This window comes from Rhinolophus ferrumequinum, chromosome 21, assembly GCF_004115265.2.
Source record: "Rhinolophus ferrumequinum isolate MPI-CBG mRhiFer1 chromosome 21, mRhiFer1_v1.p, whole genome shotgun sequence".
Taxonomy (NCBI): domain Eukaryota; kingdom Metazoa; phylum Chordata; class Mammalia; order Chiroptera; family Rhinolophidae; genus Rhinolophus; species Rhinolophus ferrumequinum.
In genome coordinates, this window is record NC_046304.1 from 29832899 (window position 1) to 29845800 (window position 12902).

General features: G+C 38.1%; 1 protein-coding gene across 4 annotated transcripts in view; it reads right to left on the reverse strand.

Moving 5' to 3' along the window:
* Positions 1-12902, reverse strand: part of STXBP4 (syntaxin binding protein 4) — a 147007-nt gene that overhangs the window by 22050 nt on the left and 112055 nt on the right. For all 4 annotated transcript variants that reach the window (XM_033089637.1, XM_033089640.1, XM_033089639.1 and 1 more), the window contains one exon: positions 2836-2893. In XM_033089637.1, the coding sequence (XP_032945528.1) occupies positions 2836-2893 (58 nt within the window). The remainder of the gene's footprint in view (positions 1-2835; positions 2894-12902) is intronic.

Sequence of the window (12902 nt, forward strand, 5' to 3'; positions counted from 1 at the left end):
CTTTCTAATTTCCGGGAGATAACTACCTATTCTTAGAACTAAGTTTCTATTCTGTTATTTTAAAATGGGTAAAATATAGAGCTCTATTTAAATTAAGAGCTGTTTAAAATATTTTCATCACATGTAAATACTATATTAAAATAAGGAGGTGAAGATGGTGAAGGATGTGTGTGTGTGTGTGTGTGTGTGTGTGTGTGCACATGTGCGCACGCGTGTGTGTCGGGGCTGGCTTTGGAGCCAGACCACCCCGGGTCTATAGCTCTGTAATTTTACTACTATGAGTGCGTGGCTTTGAAAAGTTTAGCTTTTTTCATATAATGTCTCCAACTGTAATGGTGAGACAATGATACCCACCATTGTCCTTTGAGAAACAAATCTATCTTATTATCTCTTTTCTGCTTTCCTATGAGTCGAGTTTAAGGTCTAATGAAAGAACGGATGGGTCTAAGGGATATATTTTCTACTAGTGGAGTGGACTACAGAAATGTAGTGTCTCTTTCTATTCCTTCCACAGGGTCTGTGAGTTAGATCTCAGGGTGGTCAAAGGCCTTGTTTATTCATTCTTCTCTCTCCTCTCCTTGGATCCTGTTCTCCCTTATAGTAGGAGCCCACCCCATGGCTTCCGTTCCAATTTGCAAGGGACAGTGGCTAAAGCCAGCTGGGTACCAGGCAATGGGACACACTCACCCTTTGGGGGGCTATCTCTTACTCCCTCCTTTTCCATGGTAGTCAGTGATTGTGCCTTGAGTATCCTTTCCTTATACGACACTGACACTCACCTTTGGGTTAGGATATAGTAACAGACGGCTAAGGCTAAGCTTAGGTAAAGGAGTTCCCCCCAGACTCCAGACTCATTTACTGACATTTGCCAAAGTCCTTTGAATTCAGAACCACAGTTAATGATGAATGCTAGTTTGTCTTTCTTTGCTAGGGCATTTTTTTCGGGGACTTTCTAGGAGATAGGCACACCTGACGGCAGGAAGCAGCTCACCTCTATCATAATACCATCCTTATGAGAGCCAAGCAATGCCCACTTGCCACAATGAAAGATGCAATGCATAGAAAAATACACCTGCCATATGCTTGCTTGGTATTCAACACCGGCGAGTACTCAGTAAATGCTCTCCCCTTGATATCCTTTCCCTTATTCATTACAAAGTTAATATGAGAAAGAAACCCAATGCAAATTTGAATGTGGTTTTTCATTTTCCTGCCACCCCTACAGCACAGAGATTCAATCTTCCAGGAACTAAACATAGTTAACACAGCACATGGAGTGCCACTTTCCTCCCAGAAGAGCTATGATTCTGGGTGTGCACAGTAACCTATTCTAGTGCTAAACGTAAACTATGCATGGAATTCCTGGATTCTCTGCTCCAAAAGTCCCTTTCTCCCTACACGTTATAAACTACAACGCTGCTTTATTAGTTACTCTTTGCTGGAGACCATAAGAAAAAAGTACATCATGACAATACTTTGGCCGTTTACCCTTAGTTTTTCCTTAGGTTTTTCTTTTTCAAATATGAAGCTTTTTAATTCTCTATGTTTTTAATGGTCACGTGATTTTTTGTGTTTTCTTCTTCTTACCATGACAATTTCTCCATATTGTAAATTTATGAGTATTTACTGGGCATCTACTATGTTCAGAGTTCTATGTTAGGTATTTAACATTTAATGACTTTATAAAGTAGGTAATATTTCCCTTATTTTATAATGAGAAAACTGAGGTGAAGAGAGATGTACGAACCTAAGTAAAGTCATACAGCTTGAGAATTCAAAATCTGGATATTGCTTTGGAAAACACTTGCACATTTGAAAGCAGAGCAAAGACATATCTGCCCTTTTATCCCCAAATGCATTTGCTAAAAAGGTCCTATAAGGGAGTCCTATAAGGTCCTATAAGGTCCTACAAGGGAGGAAAGGGACTCCAGATAGAGAGTCCCCTTTTAACCCTTCTAACACTAACTCTGATATGAAAGGAATTACCCAGAACACAATGGAATATACCAGACTGCTTTGTCCAGGGTAAAACTAACTGCTCCAGCAGCTAGGAAATGTATTCCTTTTCAGGCTTTCAAAGATAGGTCTCTATCAACAACAGTCGAGTATAGCAGAAAGAATCTTGGAGTCAGAAGACTTTAATTCTATTCTGGCTTGGTAATTTAGTGACTATGGATTTTTTGGCAACTAGTCTAGGGTCTTATTTTTTTATCTATCGACTAGGAAAAATAAGGTACATGTACCTGAAAGGGTGCTCTGAGAATCCACTGAGATAAGGTTTGTTCATATACTGTCTCATTTATCTCTTATTTATTTCCTGTCTTTCCTTACTACGTATTACGTAAATTCCATGATCTCAGGGAACTAGTTAGCATATTTCACTATGATAGCTGCAAGTCATGGTACACTGCCTGGCACACAGCAAACACTCAAAAAATTATTTGCAGATGAATGTACAGTGTAAAGCACTAAAAGGTTAATTATTATTAGTATTAATTAGAAGTTTTAAGTGGATTTTGCATTAGATTAACTTTTCATAAATGTTAATACTTTTAACTGGAAGTGAATCCAGGCAGCTAATATTTAAATTCAAATGATTATCCTGTTCCAATTTTTGGATGTTTCCCTTGAAATTATTACTAGGCTTTCCCCCCACGCAAATGATCTCTGATATTAGCATTTAAATCACATGAAATAAAAATGGTGAGGCTTCATTTCTTGCTTCTAATTTTTGTAACCTCTAAGAGAGTTTCCTGGTTTTGCTGAGTATTCTGCAACTTCCAGATTCTCTCCAGATGTGAAAAAATTGCTTCCGTGGTTGATGCTTGTACTTACTTAATGAAGTACTTGATTCCATCTGCTGTGTAAGCTTCCTCCCACCCGTAAGGTAGACCTAGAGTGAAAGGAAACCAAAAATACCTTTAATAAGATGATAAAGAGGACTTTATTTCTGGACATACACGTCCTACATCTCTACAATTATTCGAGTACATTTCTTGTACAAAATAATTTTCTAGAAAGGAGGAATTAAAACAATTCAGGTGAGCAGCATCTCAAACAATTCAATATGAGCATTTCAGACTCAGCATCTTTAGAACACAATAAATCAGTCCTGAACAGTTAACAATCTACTTTAGTTGCATTCACTGGATTATGACTTGTCATTTACATGTGATGAGCATTTTTTTCTCAGCAGGATTCAAGAAAACATTTTTGGCACAGGGGATGGTTTTTGCCTGGAGGCAAAAGGATGGACAAGATGGCCTCTGCTTGTCTATTCTGCTTCAAAGTTTAATTGGCTGCCTTTACATTCTTTCACTCAGCTCCACGGGGAATGGTGCCTAAGTGCCAGATCAGCATGGGTTTGAAAGTAACTTTTGGACAAGACAAAATTCCTTATGAAGTTTAAAAGCTTAGCAGTGATGTACAATGGGTTGCGGTATTTTATTTTGTTAATTAAGAATTTTGTTCACTAAACATAAACAGCCAATTTGCTAAGCTTAGCTTCCATTTCTGTAATGGGATTGAGAATAGCTAGTTAGCTATAAAGAGATGTGGATTGAAGTAAGCAAGCGGTTATTTGGCCAGATTTCTGTAAATGAGTAAGTTTTCGTCCTTTTCATACCAAGAGAACAGGCCTATATTGTGACAGTGACATTATCTTATATTTCAATTAGACGCCCCTAGCACACCATCGTTTCCGTCCCTCCACTCCATCCCTGAGTACTGCTAAGGATTGTAATTGACCTTTTAGATCAGTCCTCTGACACTGGCTTATCATGGCTCTTTTGATGGGTGTAAGATAGATGAATAGATTCCATGGTTCAGGTAGCCTACTTCTTTAGGAAGCTACCGAGCTATAATAACAAACCACTGGCTTCCATTTACCCAAGTCTCAGCAAGAGGCAGAGCAAAATGTAGGAACAGTAACTATTTGAACGAAATAAAACCTTACTCTATAGCCACATGCTTTGTAGAGACTATTCTTTCAAAACAGCTCGAAGGATGTTGTTTTTATAACTAAGGAAAACAAAACAAGCTTTAATTTATATTTATCTCCAGTCTTGGATGAACACAAATTGTATAAAATAAGACCCTGGCGCAATATTCGTAACTATTTCCTTCGTAGATTAGCACAGGCCACCTAGGATTTTCTTTTCTTTCAACGCATAAATGTTCCTGCTTTAAGTAGAAAATAAGCACTTCTGGGAACTCAGCATAAGCAATTGACTGGCTTCTTAAAAGCCTCTGAAGTGACACTATATCCATCTCTGGTATCCACTGCCAGCACATGCTCAGTCACACAGACTGTGACAGACGGCTGCTGCTGGCGTCTTTGTTACAGGGTCCTTCATTCATCACTGACAAGCCCCGACCAGCAGGGAAGAATCTGATGATTGTACATAAAAACCTTGCTTTCGTGGCAAAAAATGCCCAGAAATACCAGGATTTCTGATCAATAAGGCAAAGACAGACAAAAGTTAAGTTGAAAGTCATTCTAATGTGACTATGACTTTTGTTTAAATGATTTATTTGTCGATCCAGCATAATTATATCCGTATTTCTAATTTCTCAATTCACAGACTTTAATGAAAAGAAAAAAAAACCACCATATACTTTAAAGATAGTATCTTTGAATCCATGGGATCATTTGAAAATTGAGATTGATATTGAGATACCACATTCCTATGCCATCAGATTAGGATTCCTGCCCTGACTCTTTTCTAACAATTATTAAACAAGGGCTATAACTTCACAACAGACGTATTAAAGGTAACACGTCATATCCATTTAAGTCAAATGGTTATTTGATGACTGCAGTTATTAAGATATTCCTGTGTATTAAATAATTAAATAATATGTATAGTTTATTTTAGGATACATTCTTTTCTGAAAAAATAAGCATTTCTTTTTAGAAGACTAAATGGTTTCTTCTTCTTCATGCAGTTAATATAATCTGTGAGACGTAGACTCAGAGACTAAATTTATAGTAACTATCTCTCTGTGATAGTTCAGTAATCAAAACCAACCAATGTCGAATTACAAACTGAAAAACACCATATATTGATAAGCCAAATAGCTGACTTTATATAAAAAAGAGCACTTTTGATTTCCACAAGCTTATATGATTATGATAGACTCAGTTTTCCATTAGTAAAGGTTTTCTTTTCTTCAAAATACATAATTTGGGCATAATTATAACATTATTTAAGTACTCTTCAATAATCGTTCTTGTTCCAAGACATTAAATTTTTCTTTATTCCCCATATCTTTATACTTGCAAATATATAATACTTCTATTTTTTTTCTTTTTTCTTCATATTTGTTTTAAAATTGTTATGACAACTACAATCACTTGAAATTGTTTCTGATTGGAAGTGTTTGCCTCACATAACATTCTTTCCTCCAGAGATCATATTTCTCCAATCAACCACTTCATGCTGATGACTCCAAAATCTTTATGAGTATCTTGCCAAATAAAAGTATCATGTATATTCAATTGTGAATACTGGATGTCACCTAAAACTCACACATCACAAACCAAACTCATCATATTCCCATACAAAATAGATCCCTTCCAATTTACCAATCTATGTATGTCCCAAGAATCTTTTTGTCATATTTGGCCCATTCATTAAAAATTTACTGATCATTTATCAGGCGTTTGGCATGTTACTTGGTGCTTAATATACAATGATGAACAAATAAACATGGACCTTCATCTTCAGCTTTAAAAAAACAATCAGAAATAAGTACATCATTAAAAACAGGAGTAAGTACTATGAAGGACAAGTATTGAACACTATGAAAGACTAACTCATAACACAAAGGCTAAATTCCCTGTTACATAAAGAACAGTTTCAATCAGTAAGAAATAGCTCAATGACAAATAGGAGTCTGTGGAACACGTGGAACAGTCAGGATACAGGACACCAGTGCACTGAAACATATGAAATATGCTTAACTTCACTCTTAAGAAGAGAAATACGAATTAAACAATGATGATAGGCCATGTTTGTCATGTTAGCAAAGATGAAAAAGTAGTTTAACAAGACGCTGTGCTGAGGGTATGGAGAGGCCTTCTCATCCCGATGGAAGCATAAATTGATAACATAGTTATGGGTCAAAACGATCTACAATCTTAAATGCTAATAACTTGACATTTATCGAGTGGTTATGCGCTAGACATTGTTCTAAGCTTAATACATGTATCAGCTCACCAAGCCTCACAACAATTTGAAGAGAGGACTATTGTTATCCCCATTTTACGAGTGAGGAAAGGGTTAAACACTTGCCCAAGGTTATACAGCTGGCAGGTGATAGCGCCCTGACAACCACAATGCTGAACTAGCTCCATGTACCATTTAATCCAGAAATTCTTCTAGGTATTTATCCTGTAGATACGCTTCAGTACAGTATTAATTGTAAAAACAGAAGACCAAAAATAATCTAAATAACCACCAAAGGGGACTGATTAAATTAAAACAATATATCTGGATAATGGGTTATTGTTCAGCTGTGAAAAAGAAAGAAGAAGTAATTTATGTACCAATTTGGATTCGGGGCGCGGGGTGGAGGGGGGAATGTAGTATCAAGGAAGGATCTTTGGAAGGGCTGGAGTTATGCAGGTACGGACATGGGGAAGAGTGCTGTAGGTTGTGTGAACAGCATGTGCAAAGGCTCTGGGCTGGGGAAGAGTTTGGCACAACTGAGAACCCGAGAGATCATTGTTACTGGAGCATAGTGAGTGAGGGATGGGGAGAGTGATGTAAGATTTGGCTGGACAGACCGGCAAATATGTGTATGCAGGGTTTTGCAGGCCATGTTAAAATTGTTTGAAAGTTTCTTAAAAAGGAAGCAGGAGATCTGCTCCTGTTTAAGATGAAGAAAACTGCAAGAGAATGCTGCTTCCACCATATGTGAGGAAAAGCTGCACAAGTTTTAAAAATATATATATTTTGGAGTGCCTCAGGGACTGAGTTCCTCACCTGAGCTGACACTCAGGTGAACTGAATTCCAAAGGGTGACAAGATGGGGCACAGAAACTCTTTCTCTCTTGGAAGAGCACAGGAAGAACAGGTGTTGCCATAAAAGTGGGTAAGAAGAAAACACCTAATAAATTAACAAACTTGTAAAGCCTGATTATGGGTTAGCATGATAGTTTAGTGTCCCTGGGAGCCCTAGACACAAGGAGAGCTTACTCTCCCTAAAACAGCTCTTGGTCCACAAGAAAGACTGGGGTGGGGGGGAAGAGGTGGGATGGGCAGGAGACCTGAGAGAGCCCCGTGGGTGGTGCAGGCTCTCGCAGGGCCTGCAGAAGTTCGAGGGTGGAGCAGGCACACCACTGTACTCTGGGCCCTGCGTGAGTACCAGATGGTGATCAGCTGCTGCAGGGGACGGGCATAAAACCTGCAGATGCCCCAGATTCTCCTCTGCTAGAAAGGAACAGCCGGCTACTGCTGGCAGAGAAGCAAGAGAATCCACACTCTGGACAGAACTAAGTAGCATGAGGCAAAAGTTATCTGTTTCTGGGGGAGGGGCAACAAATCATCACACCCCTAGTCCCTGCCATGACTCCAGGAAACTCTCCTTTGTTTTAGGGTGGGGAGTGGCTGGTAGAAAACCAGATGTCTTCACCATGAATGGACGCCTAAGTCACTGGAGGGGCAAGGGTAGAAAACCTTTCAAATCCTGCACTGACACAAAGTAGACTCTGACAGACCCATTTGAGCATGGACTAGGAGGGAGAATTGTTTGTCACTGAGGAGGGATAGGAAGGCTGAGGAAGTGCCAGTCCTAAGACTCGGGTGCACAGGCCCTGTCTAAAGCAGAGACTGGAATAGGAACGCCCAGAAGCCTGTCCGCGACCCTTCACATCCCACATCCAGCACTAACCTTGCACTGCATAAAAAGCAACAGCCGTGTCCTTCTAGAGGAAGGCAAGAGAGCAAACATTAAACATGCACTGTGTCGCTGGAGCATGGAACCTGCTGCCCACTGAGGATGGAGCTGGAACACTGAGAAAAGCCCTCCAGCACTCCAGAACTCACAGAAGACAAACTCTGGAGGAATCTGGAGTCTGTGGTGAACTCTAGAAACAAAACGCAAACCCAGCTTACCTACAAATGAGACTGAGTAACCCACACACACTAACGGCTTAACCGAGAAGAGCTAGACCCATTCCTGGGATTAAATAATATTTGTCTCAGTGTTTACAGTTTGGAACATTCAATGTCTGACATTCAATCAAAATTATGAGACACAGAGAAAAGAAAAAAAAAAATCCATTGTCAAAAGACAAAACCACCAATACAACCAGATCCGGAGATAGATAAAATATTGAACTTCAAAATAATTAAAATTATACATTAAAAGATCTAGTAGAATCGAGAGAATTATGGCTGTACAGCTGGAGCAGTGCTCATGACTTGTGTATATTACGTAGAAGGTGCGTAACTGAGTGTTTGAGGCTTGGAATCTCGTTAAATGCTGTGGTGGAAGGAGTGTGGGTCAAGTGAATTGAGGGACTGTGCAAGAATGACTGGAATAATGGACCCTAAACTTCAAGCTCAATGAGAAGAACAACAGTGGAGGACAGTTAAGAGGAGATCTTATTGAGGTCAGTAAACCTGTGGTGAGATAGACGAGTGGGAGCTTTGAGTAGGAGACTTGGGAGCTTGGACAACCTGTTGATGCCAAGGTTCGTGGTAGGAATAGTAAAGTGGGGGTGAAAAAGGTCATTGGACAAAAAGAATTGAAAAGTAAAGGTTCACATGAATGATGGCAGGTGCCGGGATAAGGAAGAATCTGGAGAATGAAAATATTAAGAATAAAATAGAGAAGAAAACACCATCAATCGCAGATAGAGCTCAAATAGAGGGCCAATTTATTTGAAAAATTTTAGTGTAATTGTTATAAAAACTCAAATACATTTAACTTTTAGCATATAATACTTTGAGTAGGGTTAAAAAGAGTGAGACAGAGGCGTGGGGGGAGAGAAAGTGAGGGGGAGATAGAAAGGGAGAGGGAAAGGGGAGAGAAAAGAGAGAGAGGAGAGAGAGAGAGAGAGAGAGAGAGAGAGAGAGAGAGAGAGAGAGAGAGAGACAGAGATATCTAACTCAATAAGCCTTCACTAAAGAATAAGAAATTCATCACAGTGGAATTGTCACTTGATTTGCAGTCAGAAAATATGAATCTATACATAATGTTCCTCAATCACAGGTTGAATAGTCCTGGGAAAGTAATAACCTCGTGGAATCTCCACTTTCTCGTCCATATTGTAGTCCTAATAGCAGGTATCTTGCCGAGCTTCTAGGGTTATCACGAGACTCTCATTAGGTAATATATTGCCATACAGTAATAGACAACGGAGGCCATTATTATTGGTAGTAATGAAAAGAACAGTTCCTTCTTCATCGCTTACGCTTCTAGAAATATAAAGTAACTTGGATGCTTAATATTGGAAAAGTATTTTAATTATCTGCAGGGGAAATCTCTATTAATGTGGAGGCGTATTTTTTACAATCCTGTCTTCTATACAGGAAAGGAACTAGTCTCTATTTCACTCATGATAATATTCAGCAAAAGAACAACAGAACGTAATGGGACTCTCTGACCCTCAACTAAATGGTATGATGGTAAATGGTTCACAACAGCGCATGAGAGGGGGGGGCCCTAATCTGTAGCATTTGCTGATTTTCCATGGTGTAAATACTCCTACATGACTGACTTCAAGCCATTATGTCACTGACTACAGAGGAAGTACACCATGTACACTATATCGTATTCCCAGATACGAGAGGCATAAATAACTTCAAGAACAAAAATAACAGTAAAACATAGGAAAATGAACAGTAAGTGGTGTGTTTTGAGTATGTCTTACTTTTTCTTTCAATAGAATATAATTTTCAGTTTAAACATTTCAATTTTTAATAATGACTATGTTTTCCAATCAGCTCACAAAATCCTTGCAAGCCAGTACTAGCCAGTTCTAACGTAACCACTGTGGAACCCACCACCCTTCAGTTTCTTATCCTAATAGATGGAAAGCTCCAAAAGTTGAAGGATAAAAGTACCATTTTGTCCAGTGGGTGGTTACGTGAAACTGTTATCAGCCTTTAATGATGTGGAGAATCATTGCCTTAACAATAAACTATGTATTCATCAAATCTTTACACAGACTCTTCTGTGTGCCTGTCATTCTTCTAGGCATTTTATTAACTCAATGTATCCTCATAACAACCATTTAAGATAGGTGCTATTAACCCCATTTTACAGAGAGGAAACTGAGGAATAGAGAGGTTTCGGTAACTTGCCCCTGTCACACTGCTAATAAATGGTGCAGCACATTTTGAACGCAGGCAATCTGGTGCTACAGCTCTTAGCTAGTGTCGTGCTGCTTCCGTTTCTCTAACTCCTGCTTGCGTAGCCAACAATCAATATTTTTAAATGGTCAAATAATACGTTTGCCTAACTTTTTGAAGACCAAAAGAAGAAAACAAAACTCCCAACACCTCAATTTCTGCTTTATTGCCCAGGAAAATGCTCTTTTGAAAGGAGCTGAAATAATTTTTAGGCTTGAACACAAAGCAGTCTATTTTAGAGACATCTTCTGTTAGATTTACGATTGTACAAGTTAATTTGTAGGTCTGAACTACAGTGCCAATTCTAAAAGTACTAGCTAATTTTCCTATGGGAAAAAAATCTATTATACTGAGAGATAGTTGTAATTTATAAATAACCAACTAATGCAGTATTTTAAATATAAAAATAATTTCTAAATAATTTCTTTAAAAACTATATATATTCCCTGAATTGTGCTTTAAAACACTCCTTAAAATTAGACGTGCATAAACGCTGTATTAACAGACAAAATTTTAGACCTATGACTTGATTTTATCATCACATGGTTATTTACATATATCATCTGAAGAAGCAAAAAACCAAAAAGCAAATGACATATATAATGTAGGAAGGAAGGTTTAATACGTTTTTATATGTCTCAAATTCAGAAGCCGAAATGTTGACATTATTAGATGCAAGTTATTTCTAGTTAGAAGTCACTCATTGAGCAGGTTAAAAGCTATAATATATTAAAAGAACAACATGGTAAAACTATTCCTAAAGATTATTTGGTTGGTCATAGTCTTCTTTATCTTGTCACTATTTTTGGGCAAATAAATACTACACTAATACCCACTTCAGAGGAGGCAAAAAGCTAATTCATTTTCTACAGTTCTCTTCCCAACAGATGCAAAACTCAGTATTCTTACAGTTGGAATTCTTTTACTTCCAGTTAAAATCAGGGAGTCATTTCCTTGAACTATGATGTCCAGACACTTGCCAGCTTAAATGTTCTTTCTTATACGCTGCTTACTCCCATCTCATGGCCGAGACTGAGGACGAAAATGTAGGATTTCCTTGGCAGTTGTCTCTGGGCATTTATACAATGCTGGGGAATGATCTGGTTGAGGTTTGTTTCGCTTATAATCAATAACATACACTAGATTTCGTTCTGCGCACTAATATAATTCAGCATAAAACTGCTGAAGCTTTCCTCCCTAGAGTGTGAGATCTTTCTCTGCATAATCAGCTTAAAGAGATGGCTGTGTGTGTGTGTGTGTTTGCTAATTTCTTTTAGTGTACACAATAAACAGGACCTCTTAATGCACTCTGTTATTATAATAACAGAGATATTAATGGGTCTTTGGTTGGTGAACGTGAATTAAAGGACCTATTAGAATGGGGAAAAAATGAATTGCACCTTCTCTTTTCTACTCTGTTCAGACCTGATTCAGTGACAAGTGGTGGTAAAGCAGCTGTCAGGTAAACTTGATTTCCACTGGTTAGAATAACAGCAATACGTTGGGTAATCCAAAATGGACATTACTGTTTGCCTGCAAGTAACAGGTTTCCTGAGCGTGACAGGCGCTTAGACTGGATCTAAGAAGTAGGAACAGCAACTCATTACCTAGGTCAAAATGTTAAATTCAAACTGACAAACAAATTAGTGTATCTCTTAAGGTGACTTCATGAATATCTCTATGGCATGTCATTAGCGTTTTCAGGCTTCCAATCTGACTTCTCAGTCTTCAATTTCTAGACTCGGATTTGAAGGGCTTATGTGATTAGGTTAGGCCCACCAGGAAAATCTTCCTGTCTTGAGGTCAATTAATAATACCGTGTTTCCCCAAAAATCAGACCTAGCCAGACAATCAGCTCTAATGCATCTATTGGAGCAAAAATTAATATAAAACCTGGTCTTATTTTACTATAAGAACTGGTCTTATATAATATAAGACTGGCTTTAATATAATATATATAATATAAGACTGGGTCTTATATTAATTTTTGCTCCAAAAGACGCCTTAGAGCTGATTGTCTGGTTAGGTCTTATTTTCGGGGAAACAGGGTATGTACAAAATCTATTCCCAGCAGAACCTAGTTAGTATTTGGTTGAATAACTGGTGGAAGGTGAGTGTGTACCATGGGTCAGAAATTTCGGGGGCCATCTTAGAATTCTGCCTACCACAATGCTCATATTAGTTATTTCATATACTGTCTAAATCAGAGGTAGGGCACTTTTTTTTTTTTTGTCCCTAGAAAGGGAAATGTCACTGACAAAAATATGTCAAAAGCCACATACAAATAAAAAGAACTTCGTGAGTAATTTCATTTTAAAGGACATGCATAAAACATCAAAGTAATCAACAATTTAATCATGGAATTATAAACTTTCCCACCCAATAAATACAGAAAACTAAAAAAAGGTTTTATGTTTCATTCTGTAGTCAGGGAGAGAACATAATTAAAAAAGAAGAAAGGCGAAGAAAAGGAGAAGGCAGGCAAGGGAATGTGGAGGCCAGAAAGTAGGAAAAAATGATAGAAATTTTTAAAATGCT